Below are 21,405 nucleotides of genomic sequence, written 5' to 3' on the forward strand. Positions count from 1 at the left end.
TTATAATTTAATGTAGTATTTTATTTATTTTGTTCACTAAAAACTAATATTTGAAAACATCTATAATAATAATTGAACTTAATTTAAGAGGAGATTAATTTCCATTTCTTATACCTCAATATTGGGCATTAGTGAGAGAGATAGTCAATATAATTCTGTTAAAATTATTATGTCAAAGACTAATAAATATATGCTTGGTGTTAGCATATCTACACACAACTCAGTTTTTGATGTAAAATTCTTTGTCTGCAAGAAAGAACATTTGGTTTACTTCACTGATAGGAATATCTTGTAATACTGGGATGGCCACTTCTTGGTGTTTTTTGTGCTGCTGATTTGTAGCATAGTTATCTGTGAGTGTATGAATGGATTTGAGTGGCAAGGTACTCATCATGTTAACTCCAAATAAGAGAACATAACCAATAACTAGAGTAATCAGGAGGTAGACAGGCAGTGCAACTGCCCAGTATTTTTGAGGACAATAGGTTAAGCCAAGGGAGTTTAGCCAAGATTCAGGAATAAAAGCCCACATGAGATAAAGTATGAAGCCAAATTGGGAGCTTAAGAAAAGAACAAAGCCATAAATCACTCTTTCTGGCAATGGGGACAGTGAATTTTCCACCACCTTTTCTGGTGGCTTTAGCCAGTCTCCGAGCCGAGTCCTCTACGCAAGTACCTCCTGAGAGCCACAGTGAAGGAAAGAGAGGCAAATTCAAGGGAGAGGCTGAGGTGCTCCCCACACCCCTGGCCAGGGTGCCTGTAGTATACTTTAAAGTCAGGTACCATGATTCATCCTGCATTGTTATTGTTGCTGAGAACTACTTTAGGTATTCTGGGTTTTTTGTTTGTATCAAATGAATTTAAGAACTGATCTTTCTATGTCTGTAAGGAATTACCTTTGTAATTTAATGGGTATTGAGTTGAATCTGTAGATCACTTTTGGAAGTATGGCCATTTTTTTTTTTGTACCTCCAGAACTTTTTATTTTTTTTATTTTTTTTAACAATTTTTTTATTAAACATCAATAGTATACATTTACACTATATTTGGTGCCCTCTCCCCCCCGCCCCCATTTTCCCTTCCCCCCTCCCACCAATGGTTGTCCAGGTTAGCCATATCTTATTCATAATTTTACACATGTTCAAGTGTAGACCCTTATTAATCAAGATCGGCCTTCCTCCTCTCCTATCTTACCATCTAAACTTAGCTAGTATTTCCCCTTCAATATCTGGAGACCCACTGGTATTCTTTGTGTTTCCTAGTTTGGGCATATTAGAGGAAACATATATATCTTCTTCTTCTGTGCTTGGCTGATCTCACTTAACATAATGTTCTCCAGGGCTTTCCATCTTCTTTCAAATGATATAATTTTGTTCTTCTTTATGGCTGATAGAATTCCATTGTGTGTATTTCCCACAGTTTTGCTATCCATTCATCTGTTGATGGTGATCTGGGTTGGTTCCATATTTTGGCTATTACAAATTGTGCTGCTATGAACATAGGTATGCATATGTTGCTGTATTTCTCTGAATTCAACCCCTTTGGAAAGATACCCAGGAGTGGTATAGCTGGGTCATATGGTGGATCTATTCCCACCTTTCTTAGGAATCTCCACACAGATCTCCATAGTGGTTGAACTAGTTTGCATTCCCACCAACAGTGTAAAAGAGTTCCTCTTTCCCCACATCCTCGCCAGCATTTGTTGTTATTTGATTTCTTTATGCTTGCTACTCTGACTGGGGTTAGATGGAATCTCAGTGTAGTTTTGATTTGCATCTCCCTGATGGCCAGTGATGAAGAACATCTTTTCATGTATCTATTAGCCCTTTGTATCTCTTCTTTTGTGAAGTGTCTATTTAGTTCATTTGCCCATTTCTTGATTGGGTTGTTTGTTTTGCTAGTGTAGAGTCTTTTGAGCTCTTTGTATACTCTGGATATTAGCCCCCTATCAGAATGGTGGCTGGTAAAGATCCTTTCCCATTCTGTAGGCTTCCTCTTTAGGTTATTGATAGTTTCCTTTGATGAGAAGAAACTTTTTAGTTTGATGTTATCCCACTTGTTTATTCTTGCTTTAATTTCCTGAGCTTTGGAGGTTTTGTTGAGAAAGTTACTGCCTGTGCCAATATGTTGTAGTGTTGAACCTATGCTCTCCTCTACTAGCTTCACAGTCTCAGGTCTAATTTCTAAGTCTTTGATCCATCTTGAGTTGATTCCTGTGTTTGGTGAGATATAGGGGTTTAGATTCATCTTTTTACAAATGGTTAGCCGGTTCTCCCAACACCACTTGTTGAAAAGGCTGTCTTTTCTCCAGCGTATGTGTTTGGCCCCTTTGTCAAAGATTAATTGACTAAAGATGTGTGGGTTTGTTTCTGTGTCTTCTATTCTAATCCACTGGTCAGTATATCTGTTTTTGTGCCAGTACCATGCTGTTTTTACTACTATTGCTCTATAGTATAGTTTGAAGTCTGGGATTGTAATGCCTCCTGCGTGTTTCTTGTTATTGAGAATTGCTTTGGCTATTCTAGGTCTTTTCTTTCTCCATATGAAATTCATGATTGATTTTTCTAGGTCTCTGAAGAATGTCACTGGTATTTTAATGGGAATTGCATTGAACCTATAGATCAGTTTTGGCAGAATGGCCATTTTGATGATATTTATTCTGCCTATCCATGAGCACGGGAGATCTTTCCATCTTCCAAGGTCTTCCTCAATTTCTTTCTTTAATGTTTTATAGTTTTTGTTGTAGAGGTCTTTTACATCTTGGGTTAGGTTTATTCCTAGGTATTTTATTGGTTTTGAGGTTATAGTGAATGGAATTGTTGTTTTTATTTCTTTCATTGTGGATTCGTTGTTGGCATAAAGAAAAGCCACTGATTTCTTTAGGTTGATTTTATAACCTGCGACTTTGCTGAATTTGTCAATCAGGTCCAGAAGTCTTTTGGTTGAGTTCTTTGGGTCTTCCAGATAGAGGATCATGTCATCTGCGAATAAGGATAATTTTAATTCCTCTCTTCCTATGTGAATTCCTTTGATTTCCTTCTCTTGTCTGATTGCTGCAGCAAGAGTCTCAAGGACTATGTTGAAAAGGAGTGGTGATAGTGGGCATCCTTGTCTTGTTCCTGACTGTAGCGGAAATTCTTGCAGTTTTTTCCCATTCAATATAATGTTGGCTTTGGGTTTGCAGTATATTGCCTTAATGATGTTGAAGTACTTTCCTTCTATCCCAATTTTTTGCAGTGTTTTTAACATAAATGGGTGTTGGATTTTGTCGAATGCTTTTTCAGCATCTATTGCTATGATGATGTGGTTTTTGTTCTTGATTCTATTTATGTGGTGAATAACATGTATTGATTTGCGTATGTTGAACCAGCCTTGTTTTTCTGGGATGAAACCGACTTGGTCATGATGTATTATTCTCTTGATATATTTTTGAATGCGTATAGCTAGTATTTTGTTTAGAATTTTTGCATCTATGTTCATTAAAGATATTGGTCTGTAGTTTTCCTTTCTTGAGGTATCTTTATTTGGTTTGGGGATTAATGTGATACTGGCCTCATAGAAGGAATTTGGGAGAGTTCCATCTCTTTCAATTTCCCAGAACACGTTATGCAGTATTGGTATTAGTTGTTCACTGAAGGTTTTGTAGAATTCAGCTGGGAACCCATCTGGGCCTGGGCTTTTCTTTGGTGGAAGAATTTTTATTGCCATTTCTATTTCTTTGGTTGTTATTGGTTGGTTTAGGCTTGCTATGTCCTCTTGGCTAAGTGTAGGAAGGTTAACTGTGCTTAGAAATCTATCAATTTCTTCCAGGTTTTCAAGTCTATTGGAGTATAAATTTTTAAAGTAGTTTCTGATAATATTTTGAATTTCTTCACTATCTGTGGTGATATCTCCTTTTTCATTTCTAATTTTGATAATTTGAGTTGATTCTCTTTTTCTTTTGGTTAGGTTGGCCAGGGGTTTATCAATTCTATTAATCTTTTCAAAGAACCAACTTTTTGTTTTATTGATTCTCTGGATTGTTTTTTTGTTCTCTATTTCATTTATTTCTGCTCTAATTTTGATGATTTCTTGCCTTCTGCTGGCTTTGGGAGTAGACTGTTGCAGAATTTCTAGATCCTTGAGTTGTGTCATTAGGTTCTTTACTTGGTGGTTCTCCGTCCTTTTTATGTGGGCACTCAATGCAATAAACTTTCCTCTTAGTACTGCCTTCATGGTGTCCCATAGGTTTTGGTAGGTTGTGTCTCTGTTTTCGTTTGTTTCCATAAATTTCTTTATTTCTTCCCTAATTTCTGCTCTTACCCATTCGTCATTCAATAGAGTATCATTCATTCTCCATGAATTTGAATACTTTCTTTCAAGTTTCCTGTTGTTGATTTCTACTTTTATTCCATTGTGATCTGAAAAGATGCAAGGAATTATATTACATTTTTTGAATTTGCTGGTATTTTCTTTGTGTCCCAGGATGTGATCAATTTTGGAGAAGGTTCCATGGGCTGCTGAGAAGAAAGTGTATTCTGTAGTTCCTGGTTGAAATACTCTGAAAATGTCTATTAGGTCCATTTGGTTTATGGTTTCCTTTAGTTTTAAAACGTCTTTACTCAACTTTTGCCTTGAAGATCGGTCCAGTGGTGTGAGAGGCGTATTAAAGTCTCCCAGAATTATTGTATTTGGGTCTACTTGGGATCTTATGTCCAGAAGGGTTTGTTTTACAAATGTGGTTCACCCATATTTGGGGCATAAATATTTACTATCATTATATCTTCTTGGTATATTGTTCCTTTTAGTAAAAGGAGGTGCCCTGATTTGTCTCTTTTGATGTGTTTTAGTTTAAAGTCTGTTTTGTTGGATATTAGGGTTGCTACCCCTGCTCTTTTTTGGTCACTGGTGGCATGGTATATCTTTTTCCATCCTTTCACCTTCAGCCTGTGAATGTCTTTGGCTGTGAGGTGTGTTTCTTGCAGACAGCATATATTTGGATTATGTTTCCTAATCCACATTGCCAGTCTATGTCTTTTGATTGGTGAGTTAAGTCCTTTGACATTAAGAGATATTATTGAAATATGATTTTTGTTTTCTGCCATTATGTGTTCTGTCTACTCTTGGGTGGTGTGATCTTTCTTCTTTACTTAAGTGGCCCACTTATTAACTTCCTCTCTTCTCTGATTCTGAAGTCTGCTTCTTTTTTCTTCCTTATGGTTTATTTCTTTAAGAATTTTCTCTAGTGTTGGCTTTGAATTCATGAATTTTTTGAGATTCTGTTTATCGTGAAAGACTTTGGATTCGCCATTGATCTTGAATAGTAGTTTTGCTGGATAGATTAGTCTGGGCTGGAAGTTATTTTCTTCCAGGGTCTCAATCACGTCGTACCAGTCTCTCCTAGCATTCCTAACCTGGGTTGTATAGTCTGGGGTGATTCTTATTGTTTTGCCTCTATATGTTACCCGACCTTTTGTTCTCGCTGCTTTTAAGATTCCTTCCTTAGCCTCTATATTGGTCATTTTGGTTATTATGTGGCGTGGAGTGGTCATTCTTTGGTTTTGTCTCAGTGGAGTTCTGTATGCCTCCTGGACTTGAAGATTGAAGTCTCTTTCCATATTTGGAAAATTCTCTGAGATTATTTCCTTGAAGATATTACAGATGCCCTTGGTCTGTACCTCTATCCCTTCCTCAATGCCTATTATCCGTAAATTAGGGCGCTTCATATTATCCCATAATTGCTGGATGTTTAGGTTTTGTTGCTGTAAAGATTTCTGTATATCGCTGACTGTGTTTTCGGTTTGGGATGTACTGTCTTCTAATATTGATATTCTGTTTTCCATTTCATCTAATCTTCCAGAGTTTCTTTCAATTGCTGTCTTCATTTCACTTATTGCCTCTTTCATTTCATTCCAGACCTCTTTCTGATTCTTTTTTAGTGTTTCTAATTCACCTCTAACCTCCTCTATACTTGATCTGAATCCTTTCATCATATTGAACAACAAGATTCTGAACTCCCCTTCTTGCATTTCTAGTAGGTCAGTATTCGTGATTTCTGCTGTCTCTTCATAATTCCTCGTTCTCATATTTGTAGCGTTCTCTGTCCTGTTTTTCTGGTTTCTACCCATCGTTCGTGGGTAGTATGCTTAGTCAAATCTTAATATTAGGAGTTGGGGTATCGGCTAGTCAGCAGAGCCTTTCCAGTGTTGAGGGTGGGTGATGTGGGAGGAGCTGGGGTGATTGGTAAAGGAGTCGGATTAGGTAGAGGATATGTTTAGGTTGAGAAAGACTTTAAGTATGGTAAGGTGAAATCTTGCTAGGAATGAGAGAGAGTTAACTACTAGGACTCTTGTCATTCGTGGAGTAATTATGGATGTAAGAAATACGTAGGGTATTAGACCAGGAGGTATATTATGTGGAAAAGTTTTGGGGGAGAAAAGTATGTAGGGTTAGTGTGGGAAGGTTTGTAAATAGGGGTGATGGAAGGAGCAGACAGACATAAAAAAAAAGAATAGAAAAAAAAATCCACACAAGATACCAAGACTATTATGTAATCCAAGAAAAAGGGAGGAAAACCAATTAAAGGAGGAGAATGAAAATAAAGGAAGGAAAGCGGAAAAAAGAGGAAAAAAGAACAAGAATAAAATAAAAGGAACTAGCAGCTGTGTGAAATAAAAAAATAAGGCAAACAATCCAATATATATATATATATATATATATATATATATATATATATATATATATATATACAACATGTGAAAGTAAGAGAAGTGTGGGTTAAAAGAAAAAAAAATAAAACAGCAATAACCATACAAAAACAAAAGCACTGTAAAAGCAAAATAAAACAAAACATCCACATTAAAAGTAAAATAAACAGTCCTCCTTATTTACGCATATGGGATCAGGTCTATATAATATGTGCTATCTGATTGCTTTGGTAACTTTCAGAGTACCATCCAATGTCTCTTGGTTTTCTTTGTACTCTATTTTTTATCTACTTAGGTCACTCTGGGTGTTTGGACACCTTTCTCTCCTTTAGCTGCTTTAGGTTTATGTGTCCGGATGTCTGGTTTCACTTTTATTTGATTCTGTACAATTCACAGGTTCTGCGAAATTCTAACCTGTGGTCAGTACCTCTGCACTCACCACCCTAGGCTCCAACCTGTGCTTCCCTACAACATGGGTGGAGCATGACCAAGGTATAATTAGAACCTCCCCCTGAGGTCCTGTGCAGATATTGTGGCCCTCTGGAGTTTCCTGTGTCTCTGGAAATTCCAGCTGGGTTAGCCGGTGTGGTCCCAAGATGTACCCTGGGCAAATGAGTGCTGGTTCCTGGATGCCCACGCTTGCTGCCAGAGCTCTGCCTATTCCAAGGATGCAGGCTGGGTGTGCTACTTTTACTGGACCCAGGAATGAGTGGATGCAGCTGTCTGTTGCTGCTGGTATGCTCTTCCAAGGTGTATTGAGCTGAGTTCTCGCTTAGAACTAAGCATCTGGCTACCAGGAGAGTAGGAACACCTAGCGGTGGGCCAGGAGTGCAGGATAGGTGCTCAAGGATCCAGTGCGTGGTGCCCAGTAATGGTCTCTGCCTCCCGCGGGATGTAGAAACTGGGGGTGCCCTAAGGAGATTTCCGGTTTACATAGGGCTTTCGCAGCCTGGAAGGCAGTCTCTGGCAAGGTGGCGGGGGCGGGGGAGGGGGGCGAGACACACAGGAAGGCTCCAATTTAGTGAGAGAGTGGCCCAGGCACTTACTGCTAGCAGGGGACGGGGCGCAGACAAGGTGCGCAGAGGAGAGTGCTCGGGTCTGAGGCTTGGGTGTGCTGGGGGGGTCTGCACTTCCCTGGGCGCCCGCAGGTACCTGTCTTCCTTGGTTCAGGATTCGTGGGAGTCTCTATGCTGTTGTGGTCCAGTCGCTGGTGAACACACAGAATTCTGACGGTGGGTGCTGCTCGCTGTTTTCAGTCCTGGATTATCTTGCTGCGGGACTATCGGGCAGGCAGCTCCGCAGGCCCGCGAAAGCAGCCCGCCGCTGAACAGCGTTCAGATCCGATTGTATCTGCAGCTGGTCCGGTGTCCGATCTATGTTCTTCTTCTTCTTCAAGTTCAGAGTTCCCCCGAGGTACCAGGATTTTATTTGGTTCCTGGTATGTATTTATTTTGTTGATTAAGAGACAGCTTTCTAAGTATTTGAACTTTATTTGCTTCAGCTACTGAGGAGTGCTGTGTCCCTCAGTCGCCATTTTGGAAAAAAAAACGAAGTATGGCCATTTTGATGATATTTGTTCTGCCTATCCATGAACATGGGAGATCTTTTCATCTTCTAAGTCTTCTTCGATTTTTTTCCCCAATGTTTTATCATTTTCTTTGTAGAGGTCTTTTACCTCCTTGGTTAAGTTTATTCCTAAGTATTTTATTTTTTGTGGAATATGCTGAGTGGAAGTGATTTCTGAATTTCTTTCTTAGTAGATTTAATGTTGGTATACTGAAAATATTTCAATTTTTTTGTGGTACTGAGGGTGGAACACAGAAGCGTTTCTACCTCTGGGCTATGGCCATACTCCCAGACTTGTTTTTTATAGTTTGTTTGGAAACAGGTTCTTACTAAGTTTCTGAGAGCCTCACTAAATAGCTGAGGCTGGCTTGAACCTTTGTGATCCTCCTGTCTCAGCCTCCCAAGCACTGGGATTACAAGTGTGCACCACCACCCCCAGCCAATATTTCAATTTTTAAAGACTGATTCTGTATCCAGACATCATGGTGAATTTGTTGATCAGTTCTATATGCCTTTTGGTTGAGTTTGTTGGATTTTTGGTTGAGTTTGTTGGATTTTCTAAGTATAGTATTATGTCATTTGCAAATAGTGAAAGTTTTAGTTTTTCTTTTCCTATTGGTATTCCTTTGATTTTCTTTTCTTACCTTATTGCTCTGGCTACAGTCTCAAGTACTATATTGAAAAGAAGTGGTTAACCATGTTATATTTATACTATTACACATATTCTTAGGTAGCTCCTCCACTGAACAACCTTAGCTTTCTTCCTTTCCTCTCCTTCCATTCTAGCTTTGCAGAAATTTCCCCTCCAACATCTGGAGTCCCTCTGGTATTACCAATACTCCCTAGCTTGGGCATATTAGAGAAAACACATATACCTTCTCTTTCTGTGCTTGACTATCCAGTTCCTTCCATCTTCTTGCAAATGCTATTATTTTATTCTTCTTTATAGCTGAATAGAATTCCATTGTGTGTATCTCCCATAATTTTGCAATCCATTTATCTGTTGATGGAGATGTAGGTTGATTCCATATTTTGGCTATTACAAACTGTGCTGCTATGAACATGGGTATGCATATGTTCTCTGATTTCAAGTTCTTTGGAAAGATACCCAGGAGTAGTATAGCCGGATTAAATGGCGGATCTATTCCCAGTTTTCTAAGGAATCTCCACACTGATCTCCATAGCGGCTGAACTACTTTGTACTCCCACCACCAGTGTAAAAGAGTTCCTCTTTCCCTACATCCTTGCCAGCATTTTCTGTTGTTTGATTTCTTTATGCTTGCCACTCTGATTGGGTTAGATGGAATATCAGCGTAGTTTTGATTTGCATCTCCCTGATGGCTAGTGATGTTGAACATCTTTTCATGTATCTACTGGCCATTTGTATCTCTTCCTTTTTTTTTTTTGGTGATACTGGGGTTCTTGGAAGCCCTTCTACCTCCAGGCTACACTCCCAGACCTATTTTATATTTTGAAACAGGGTCTCTTAAGCCAGCGCGGCTAGCTTCAAACCTTCACAATCCTCCTGTCTCCTCCTCCCAAGTACGGGGATTACAAGTGTGTACCACCACACCTGGCAATATCTCTTCTTTTGTGAAGTGTCTATTCAGTTCAGTTTCCCATTTCTTGATTGGGTTGTTTGTTTTGCTAGTGTAGAGCCTTTTGAGCTCTTTGTATATTCTGGATATTAGCCCCCTATCAGAGTAGTGGCTGGTAAAGATCTTCTCCCATTCTGTAGGCTTCCTCTTTAGGTTCTTGATGGTTTCCTTTGATGAGAAGAAACTTTTTAGTTAGAAGAGATCCCACTTATTAATTCTTGCTTTAATTTCCTGCCCTTTGGAAGTCTTATTGAGAAAGTTACTGCCTGTGCCTATATGTTGGAGTGTTGATCCTATGCCTTTCTCTAATAACTTCACAGTCTCTGGTCTTATTTATTGGGAGGAGGGAAGAGAAATGGAGGGGAGAGGGCACGCAGCACAATCTAAATGTATACCATTTTCAATATGTTCAACTTAAAAATAAAATAAAATATGGAAGAAAAAAAAGAAGTGGTGATAATGGACATCCTTATCTTGTTCCTGTTTTTAAAGGGAATTCTCACAATTTTCCCCCACAATAGGCTGTAGGTAGATTGCCTTTATAATGCTGAGGTATGTTTTTTCTATTCTGATTCTCTGTTGTGCTTTTAGCATAAATGAATGTTGGATTTTTTTCTAATGCTTTTTTAGTAACTATTGAAATAATCTTATGATTTTTGTCTTTGGATCTATTTATGTGATAAATTACATGGATTTGTTTTTATATGTGGAATCACCCTTGCATCCCTGGGATGAACCCTACTTGGTCATGGTGTATGATTTTCTTGATGTGGTTTTGAATGTGTGTTGCAAGTATTTTGTTTAGCAGTTTTACATCCAAGTTCATAAATGATATAGGCCTGTAGTTTTCCTTCCTTGAGCTGCCTTTATTTGGTTTGGATATTAATGTGATGTTGGCTTCATAGAATGTATTTGAGAGTCCCATTTCTATTTCACATAGTAGATTGAGGAGTATTGGGATTAGCTCTTCTATAAAGGCTTTATAAAAATCACTTGGGAAACCATCTGGTCCTGGGCTTTTCTTTGATGGTAGGCTCTTTATTGCTATTTCAATCTCATTGATTGCTATTATTTGGATTTTCTATATTTTCTTGACTCACTTTAGGAAGGTTGTATTTATCTAGAAAGTTGTAAATTTCTTCCAGATTTTCCATTTTGTTGGAGTGTAGTTTTTCAAAGTAGTTTCTGATAATTCTCTGTATTTCTATACTGTTGGTGGTAATATCTTCTTTTTCATCTCTTATCTTCATAATTTGTGTTGATTCTCTCTCTTTTTGTTTTGGTTAAGTAGGCTAGTGCTTTATCTATTTTATTAATATTGTTGAGAAACCAGCTTTTGGTTTTGTTAATTTTCTGTATTTTTTAAAATTACTAAATCTTTGATTTTTTTTGCTCTGATTTTAATAATTTCCTGCCTTCTACTGGCTTTGGGGTTAGACTGTTCTTGTTTTTCAGGGGCTTTGAGGTGTGTCATTAGGTTATTTATTAGGTGAATTTCTGTTCTTATATGGGCACTCAGTGCTATGAATTTTTCTCTTAATACTGCCTTCAAAGTATCCCAGAGGTTTTGATATGTTGTATCTCTATTTTTTTTTGTTTCTAGAAATTTCCTGATTTCACCCTTTATTTCTTGTGTGACCCATTCTTCATTCAGAAGTGTAGTATTCAGTCTCCTCATGTTTATGTGGTTTCTCTGGGTCTTCTTATAGTTGATATCTAGTTTTATTCCATTATGGTCTGAAAAGACAGAGGGAAGTATGTCACATTTTTTAAAATTGGCTAGTGTTCACTTTGTGGAACAGGATGTTATGTATTTTGGAGAAGGTTCTATGAACAGCTGAGGCAATGTAAACTCTGCTGTAGTTGAGTGGAATATTCTATATATGTCTAACAGGTCCATTTGGTTGATGTTGTTCTTTAGGTCGCAGGCATCTTTACTGACCTTTTGCCTAGATTAGTTTAATGGTGTGAGAGGGGTGTTGAAGTCTCCCAGTATTGGTGTATTGGTATTTATGTTTGACTTAATGTCACAAAGAGTTTGTTTTATGAAAGTACCTGTATCTGTGTTTGGGGCATAAATGTTGACTATTGTTATTTCTTCTTGCTGTATTGTTCCTTTCACCAATAAAAAATGGCCTGCTTTTTCTCTTCTAATAAGCTTGGTCTTGAATTCTAACTTGTCTAATATCATAGTTGCTACTCCTGCTTGTCTTTGAGTTCCATTGGCATGATTTACCTTGATCCAGCCTTTTACCTTTAGTTTTGACTATTCTTACTTATATGGTGTGTTTCTTGCAGGCAGCAGATAGATTAGTTCTGGTTTTTAAAATCCATTTTACCACCTTATTTATTTTATTGGGGAGCTGAGGCCATTTATCAGTGTGACTTTTGAGAGATGATTTTTAATTCCTAACATATTGAGATTTAACTTCTGTTTGAGGTAGGGTTTGTTCTTCTTTGCTTAGTTGTTTGCTGAGTGAAAAATTTTTGTTTCTCTGGTTCTGTCATGTATTACTTATTTTTTTCTTTACAGCTAGTCTCTGAGTATTTTCTCTAGTGCTGGTTTGGAAGACATATATTTCTTCAGTTTCTGTTTGTCATGGAAGATTTTTATTTCCCTGTCTTATTTGAGAGATATTTTTGCAGAGTAGAAAATTTGGGGCTGCAATTTGTTTTCTTTCTGAGTTTGGAATTTATTACTCTAGGCCCTTTTGGCTTTCATGACTTGATTTGGGAGGTCTGAAGTGATTCTAATTGGTTTGTCTCTGAATGTCACTTGGTCTTTTGTTTTTACCTTTAAATTTCTCTTCTTGGCTTCTACATTGGTCAGTTTGACTATTATGTGGCATGGTGAACCTTTTCTCTGATCTTGTCTAAAGGGGTTTCTATAAGTTTCCTGTACCTATGTATCGACCTCTAGTTCTATGTTTGTAAACTTTTCTGATATTACTTCTTTAAAAAGATTGTTTATCTTTTTGGTTTCACCTTCTATTCCCTCTTCTATGCCAATTATTCTTAGCTTACTTCTTTTAATATGGGCTCGTATTTCTTCATTGTCCAATTCATGCTGTCAAATTGTTTTTTCTAAGTTATATCCTATGCCTTTTTTTTAAGTGGTCATCTTTTAGGAGTGAGATTCTATTCTCCATGTGGTATAATTGATTGTTTATAGTTTGAATTGATGCCTTCACTTCAGTGATTGCATTCTTTATTTCTTTCAAACTCTTTCTAAATTCTTTTTGGAAGTCCTGTATTATCTCTACAGTTACATTCCTGATTTGACCTTTTGAAGATCACTGCAATTCTGTTTTCAGGTTCCTTTGTTGTGGTGTTGTGGAAGCTCATTGTTTCCTTGTTATTTCTTCTTCTCATGATTTCAGAAGTTTGTATTTATTGCATTTGATAGATTTATCTCAGTCTCTAGGTTATCTCAGCTAGTATATACAAGAGCAAGTTGTGTTGTATTCAATATTAATGGTTGAGTGAGGATGGAAATGAAGTTGTAAATGCAATGATAGGTTAAAGCCAAAGATAGGATCAAATAGAATGAAGGTATGAGTTTGGTAAGGTAGTATAGAGTAGAAATTAGAGATAGTGAATATTTAGTGCTATTCTAGTAACAAATGTAGAGGTTTTTTTTTTTTTTTTTTACAAATGTAGAGTTTTTAGTGTAGTGATATGAAGTGCATTTAATATAAGAAAAAGCAGAGAAAAGAAGAAAGAAAAAAGAAAAAAGATTGAGAGAAGAGAGTACGTACGTACAAAAGAAGAAGCTTTGGAGAGTAGTTGGGAATAGAGCAATCAAACAAGCACACACACACACACACACACACACACACACACACACACAAATACAAGCAAAACAAAAATAAAATAATGCAACCCTACAAATATATGAATATTCAGCAGAATGGGCCTCTGCAGTCTCTCTGTGTGCAGACACAAAATATCACTGGTACCTTTCCTGCTGAAAGCCTGGTTCTCAGAGTCTTTCTCATTCTATGCAGATGACTGGTATCAGTGGGGCTGGAAGTAGTGTTACATGTAGATTGCCCTCCACATTTTCCACAAATGTGGAATCTCAGTGTCTCCCAGCCTCTGTAGGTGGCAGATGCCTCTGAGTCCTAACTCAATCTAATAGTCTCTTTTCTGCACAGCTACAGCTGGGCTGGTTTAGCTTCTTCCCATTTAACATGATTGGGTGGTCTGTGGTCATTCAGGAGATCATAATAGTTGGATCTAATGCTAAGCATAGGTCACCCCATACACTTTTCACTGATGCAGAGCCTAAGTCTGTCTGACCTCTACTATGTCCAACAGCAGACTCCTCTCACCTCGCCAGGTTGAACCATGAAGTCTCAGACCCAGGGAGTTTTTGCGTGAGTCCCTGGTGGTGCTGCACTGTGTGTTCTCCTGTGGGGACTGTGGCTTCACTTATGGTGTTGCTGAGTGCTGGTCTGGATCTCTGGAGGGCATAATGAGCTTGGCTGCCACTGCTATTAGTTGTAGCTGGTGTTTGCATAGGAGGAAATGATGACTTACAATTCCAAAGATCTGCAACTGCTTACTACAAATTCTTGGTTGCTTTTCTCTTCATTTATGAATATCAGGTGCAGTGAAGCAAGATAGCACTGCTGTAGCGCTCATGGATGTGAGGTGGGTGTGTTTTTTTTCTGGTGTTTTTGAGTGATGCTCTAGATCTCTGGAGGGTGTGGTGAGCTCAGCTGCCACTGCTGGAATTTGTAACCGGTGTTTGCACAGAAGAAACGGATGGCTTACAATTCCAATGATCTGCAGCTGCTTACTTCAGATCCTTGGTTGTTTTCCTATTTGTGACTGGAGTCAGGTGCAGTGAGGCAAGATGGTTCTGCTGTGGTGGCTGCATCCACAAGGTGGGTGGTTTCTTTTCTGCTCTCTGATTGGTCTTCTATCCCCCCCCCCCCCCGTTACCTTTGTTCTTTTTAAAGTTGTGGTGTTTTCTGCCTTTTGTATGAATGCTGTTTTTAAGGCAATGGAGATCGGGTGTCAGCAGAACTGGTATGTGCTGCTTCCCTCAGTCACCATCTTCCCAGAAGTCTACTCTTTATGTTTGAACAGGGTCTCACAATGTTGTGGAGGGACTTACTAAGTTGCTGAGGCTGGCCACAAACTTGTGATCCTCCTGTCTCAGCCTCCCAAGTACTGGAATAACCAGCATGTGACACCATGCCCAGGTGTATTGGATTAATTAACAGAACCTGTTTTTTGTTTTCCCCAGAAAACAAGTCTTATTTTATGCTATTTTCCACAGGCTCACTTAAGAAAGGTAGATTCAGAGTGGTTAAGTATGAAGCTGTGGATGAAGGCAGATGTAAGGCAGAAGGATCTTAACATCAGATTAGGACAAATTTATGTCAAAGCAACTTAAGTGAGACAGAGAAGGATGCTTTATAAAGCTAACATTTCCATATCACAAAATTATAATAGATTTGAATACTCATGCATTGAAAAAAGTAGTTGCATCAATCAAAAAGTGTAAGCTATTGAAAGAATCATTGGCAAAATTTTCTTCCATTCTGTTGGTTCTCTGATGAGGTTCTTGATAGTTTTCTTTGCTTTACAGAAGTTCTTAAGTTTCATGTAATCTACTAATATCTAAACTATACAGAGAACTCAAGAAACTCATTGCTAAGAAAACAAATAATAAAAAAATGGGCAAGTGAACTAGACACTTTACAAAAGTGGAAATTCAAATGGCCAATAAATGTATGAAAAAATGCTCAACATCATTAGCAACCAGAGAAATGCAAATCAAAACTACCCTGAGAGTTCACCTAACTCCTACTAGAATGGCAATTATTCAAAACATAAACAACAACAAATACTGGCATGAATGTGGAGAAGTAGAAACTCCAATACATTATTGGTGGGATTGCAAATTAGTGCAACCACCTTGGAATCCTCAGAAGAATGAGAATGAACTTACCATATCAATACCACTTCTGGGTATCTACCCAAAAGAATGGAAACCAAACTAATGCATGTATATCTATGTTCATTATCTGCACAATTTACAATTGCCAAACTATGGAACCAGCCAAGATGTCCATCAGCAGATGAATGGATTACAAAACTATGGGATATGTACACAATGGAATTTTACTCAGCCAGAGAGGAACACAATTAGTTCATTTACAGAGAAATGAATGGAACTGGAGAAGTTTATGGTAAGTGAGATAGTCAGTCACAGAAAGTAAGAAATCAGATGATTTCCCTAAATATGCAAAATCAAGAGAGAAAATTGGTCATAGAAGGAATCTAGACAAAGAATGAGAATCTATAAATGAGCAAATAAGATGATTTAAGGGAATGGGAGGAGGAAGAGGAAAGTTCCCTAATGTACATGATGCACATTCACAAACATCAAAGTTAATCACTAAGCCAAACATGAGGAGGGGGAGGGAATGGGGTGGAAATTGAGAAAGGCCTAAATAGTGATGTGTGCATGTATGCCTCTACCATCTTGTACTCCATTAAGATGTATGAGTACAATGCATCAATTAAAAATAATTTTAAAAGTATTAGCTATAGAGACATAGTTCTATTTCTTCTTATATTAGTTTTGAAACAAAATATCCTTCCTTTTATTTTATTTTATTTTATTTTATTTTTCATCCATGACATTTTAGTGAGAAAAGATGTTTGGGTATATATGTTAGTTAATAAGGTAGATACTTTATATGATATAAAATTTGATGCACAGAACAGAGAATAAAATTTAATTGCCATTGTAATATTCTATGCCAAAATTTGTTATCCATTATCCTGTACTAAGCAACATAAAAAAATCAGTAAACAACAAGACACTGGAAGAATAAAACATTTAAAAGGCACAATTCAAAAGTAGAAATAATAATGAGCACCACAAAAAGCACAGGCAATATCCAGGCATGGTGGCATATGCTTGTAATCCCCGCACTTGGGAGGATGAGACAGGAGGATCACACAGGTTCAAAGCCAGCCTCAGCTACTTAGTGAGGCTCTCAGCAGCTTAGTGAGACCCTGTTTCCAAATAAAATAGAAAATAGGTCTGGGAGTATAGCCCAGAGGTAGAAAGCCCCTGGGTTCCACCCCCAGCACCACCAAAAATAAAAATAAAAAAGATTCTCTTGTTGACTTCTACATTAATTACTTTGACTACAATGTGGCCCAGTGAACCTTTTCTCTGATCTTGTTGAAAGGGGGTTCTATAAGTTTCTTGTACCTTTGTATTGCCCTTTTTTATATGTTTGGAATATTTTTATATATTACTTCTCTAAATGACTGTTAATCCCTTTGGTTTCATCTTCTATTTGCTACCGCATCTTTTGCAGATCTTGAGAAAGCTCGATCAGGGGATCCGCAACAGCGTAGATCCCCCATGAAGAATGTCTAGCATTCCTTTCTTCAAAAAATTATTTTAGGATTATTTGGATTAATATGTATAATTGAAATTTTATGTATAATCATTATAACTATAACTGATGGGCAGCGGCTTGTGAGAGACTCAGGCAGCAAAGATTCTTTCCCAAGGATAAAGTTTTTGGGCCAAACATTATTGTTTGTTCAAACTGATCTTAGTTTGAGCCACTGTATAAGATCAGGTTTGAGTCAGCCTTGTGAAGTGAGACAAAATACACTATGATTGTTTAAATGTCTAGCACCCTTGCCCTAAAGTTTATAGAAAATAATAACTTTTACTGTCCTTGGCAATCCTGCTTGCATGAATATGCTCTTGCTTTTCTGCCAAAAAAATAAAGTATAAAAACTGTAACAAATCCTGACTAAATTGGAGAAAGATTTGATCTCGTGTGTCATTCTTCTCTCATTGGCCTTGGTTTCCCCCTCATCAACACATGAACCCCGATTCTGCTAGGGCTGGACCCCAGCATCTATTCACTCTTCTATGCCTATTATTCTTAGGTTAGCTCTTTTAAGATGGGCCCATATTTCTTCAATGTCCAATTCATGCTGTCAAATTGTTTCGTCTACATTATATACTATATGTTCATTTTTGGAGTGATCATCTTCTCTTTTACTTATTTTTTGGTGGTACTGGGGTTCCTGGAAACCCTTCTACCTTCGGGCTATACTCCTAGACAACTATTTTTATTTTTATTTGGAAACAGAGTCTCTTAAGCCAGAAAGGTTGGCTTCAAACCTGAGTGATGGAGCGATCATCTTCTAAGAGAGAAATTCTACTTTTCATGTAGTTTAATCTGTTATAGTTTGCATTGATGCCTTTACTTCAATTATTGCATTTCTTACTTCTTTCAGTGCTCCTTTCTGATTCCTATTTAGGGTGTCAGAATCTTTTTAAAATATTTTCCTTATGCTGGGCGTGGTGGCGCACGCTTGTAATCCCCGCGCTTGGGAGGCGGAGACAGTAGGATCGCGCAGGTTCGAAGCCAGCCGCGCTGGCGTAAGAGACCCTGTTTCAAAAATATAAAATAGGTCTGGGAGTGTAGCCCGGAGGAAGAAGGGCTTCCAGGAACCCCAGTACCAAAAAAAAAAAAAAAATGTTCCTTTATTTCTTTTAGGGTCTCTCTAATTTCTCCCCCAGCAATTCTTTATCATTTCTACTATTAAATTTTGATTTGTCCTTCTGGCAATCTGCAATTCTAAGTTGTCAGGTTCTGTTAGTGGGATTGTGGGAGCTCATTGCTTCCTTGGTCTTTCTCCTTCTCATGATTTCAGGTTTCTTAAGTTTGCATCTTTGTTGCTTTTTTTTTTTTTTTTGGTGATACTGGGGGTGGAACCCAGAGGCTTTCTACCTCTGGCTATACTGCCAGACCTTTTTAATATTTTATTTGGAAACAGGGTCTCACTAAGTTGCTGAAAGCCTCACTAAGTAGCTAAGGCTGGCTTCGAACCTGTGCAATCCTCCTGTCTCAGGCTCCCAAGCATGGGGATTACAAGCATGTGCCACCATGCCTGGCTCTCTTTGTTGCTTTTATTAGCTTTCTCTCACTCTGTAGCTGTTAGCTGGTATATACAAAGGCAAGTTCTGTTATATTCAATGATGAAGGTTGAGTGAGGAGGAAGGTGATAAAGTAGTAAAAGTAACAATAGGATAATATAGCAGATAATAGAATGAGTTTGGTAAGGTAATATATATTAGAGATTAGAGATAGTGAATATTTAGTAGAATTCTTGTGACCAATGTAGAGTATTTAGTGATATGAAGTTGATTTAACACAAGTTAAAGAAAAGGGAATGAAGCAAGAGAGTGGATATGGACTAGAGAAGAAGCTTGTAAAAGGTTTGGGGAAGAGAGAAAACAAGCACACACACACACACACACACACACACACACACACACACAGAGCAACAAAATAATACAATCCTACAAATATATGACTATTGAGCAGACTTAGCCCCTGTAGTCCTCATGAGTCTACATGGATTCTTTTAGCCATTTAAACTTCACATTCTATAATAGTTTCTCAATCACGTTCCAAGCCCTGTCATTTTTTTTTCTGTAACCTAATAATAATGTCAGTTTATAGCCTTGCTTTTTGGTCTCCTTCAATGATTGAGACCCTGGCCTGGTGTCTGTCTCTGAGCAGGCACTGAGGGCCACCAGTACCTTTTCTGCTGCAAGCCTGGGGCTCTGGGCTCTCAAAAATAACCTGTGTCTGATGTAACAGTGTGAGATGTAGCCGTGAATTCTGTTTTTAACTATTTTAGAAAAGAATAGCCATAAGCTATAAGCTTAAGCAATTTTATTATTACAAAGACAGAAAGATAGGACAGCTTAAAACACTGCATTAAAGAAATAAATGCAGTGGAGTAACTTGAAAATAAGTTACTGAAGTGTTTGGATACAGAACAATTTTATAAAGATACATCATCCTTTATCTTGCTCTACCAATAATCTTCTGACTAAACTAGATCTGCCCCTTCTTTGGGCATGTCTTTTGATGTGGGCATTCCTTCCTGTAAGCCTTCCCTGTCTCTGGTACAGACCCTAAACCTTTTGTTATGGCCCAAAATGTGTTAAGTGATTATCAGAGTCAGAGATCTCTTGAAGGCTTGTGGCATTCTCCCACATCCTTGGGAAATTTTTGCTTGTCTTTAAAATGCAAAAAGGCTACCGGGTGTGGTGGTGCACACTTGTAATCCCCATGCTTGGGAGGCGGAGACAGGAGGATAGTACAGGTACAAAGCCAGCCGTGCTGGTTTAAGAGACTCTGTTTCCAAATAAAAATATAATAGGTCTGGGAGTGTAGCCCTGAGGTAGAAGGGCTTCCAAGAACCCCAGTACCACCACCAAAAAAAAAAAAAAAAAAAAAAAAAAATCAAAAAGGCCTTAAGCTACCTCTATTGTTCTCCTTGGTGCCAGGAACTCTGCAGGGTTCCTTCTCTGCCTGAGTGCCTGCCTGCACCCAAGCTCTGACTTAATAATACCAGAGCTATTTTCAAATACATTTTGAAGCCATTTCCTAATACCAGCACATCTGAGACTCTCAGATTATGCAGGCAGCCATTATCATTGAGGCTGGATTTAATGTCAAGCGCAGGTCTCCATACTTTCCACAAACACTGAGCCTGTGTCTCTTCTGACTGACAAAGGCAGTGAGTTTCGCTGGGATTAGACCTAGTATATACATAGAATTCACATTCTCCACAGATAGGGATGGGTTGGTCTGACTTCTTCCTGGTCACTATGATTGGGTGATCTCTAGAAGCCCTACTAGGGCTCTGAACCCAGGGGAATATAGTCCTTTTTGCCTGATTGGTCCTGGGGGGCTGTCTGCTAATTTATGTGTCTACTGTGTCCACAGCAGGCTCCACCCCCACCTTCACCAGGGTGACCCACAAAATCTCAGACCCTGTGAGTCTATTGCTTGCTGTTCAAGTCACTGCAATCATGCCCTGTGTCTCTTGTGGGACACTTACTGTGTTGTTGGAACACACTTACTGTGTTGTTGAGAGCTGGTCCGAATCTCTGGTGAGTGTGGAGATCTCAGTCACCAGTGCTGAAAGTCATAGTTGGGGTCATAGTCGTACTCAGTGGGGCCAATCGCTTACAATTTCAATGAGCTGCAGCTGCTTACATTGTTTCTGGTTGTTGGCTGTTTTGCTGGGGATGTCTGGATACTGTCATGCTGGCAGTCCAGCATGGTAAAGCAAGATGGTGCTGCTATGACCAATGTTGTCTCCACAGCCATGGTCACAGTCACAGCCATTGGAGTCAGGCGGAGAATTTTTTGCTCTCTTCACTTTTCAATTGTTGGTGTTTTGTTCAAAATTATACTTTTTTTTCCTTTTGTCAAGATACTGTTTTTGAAGTGATGGAGATCGAGTGTCAGCAGGACTACTATGTGTATCATTGAAATTGAGTTGGGGGTCGTGAAGGAGGCAAACACCAGCCAAGTTATTAAAGGCCTCTTTAATCAACTGGCACCTTTGGGCAGGGTCTGCTAACTGTGGGGGAAGGGACCAATGACCGAGCAGCAGAGTCACACGATCAGCACAGTTGCATGGTCAGCAGAGTCACGGTTGGTCGGCAGATCACGCGCAGAGAGGAAGTG

General features: G+C 38.5%; 1 protein-coding gene across 1 annotated transcript; it reads right to left on the minus strand.

The window, feature by feature from the left end:
* Positions 1–220: 220 nt before the first annotated feature.
* LOC308269551 (phosphatidylinositol N-acetylglucosaminyltransferase subunit P-like) lies at positions 221–21,060 on the minus strand (the record flags this gene model as incomplete). The annotated part of the gene is made up of 2 exons (XM_080704909.1): positions 221–664; positions 20,929–21,060. 2 exons carry the CDS (start codon positions 21,058–21,060, stop codon positions 221–223), a joined length of 576 nt encoding a protein of 191 aa, XP_080561035.1.
* Between the last annotated feature and the right edge of the window lie 345 nt (positions 21,061–21,405).

The sequence above is a fragment of the Muscardinus avellanarius genome (genome assembly GCF_963383645.1).
Source record: "Muscardinus avellanarius genome assembly, chromosome: 11".
NCBI classification, from domain to species: Eukaryota; Metazoa; Chordata; class Mammalia; order Rodentia; family Gliridae; genus Muscardinus; species Muscardinus avellanarius.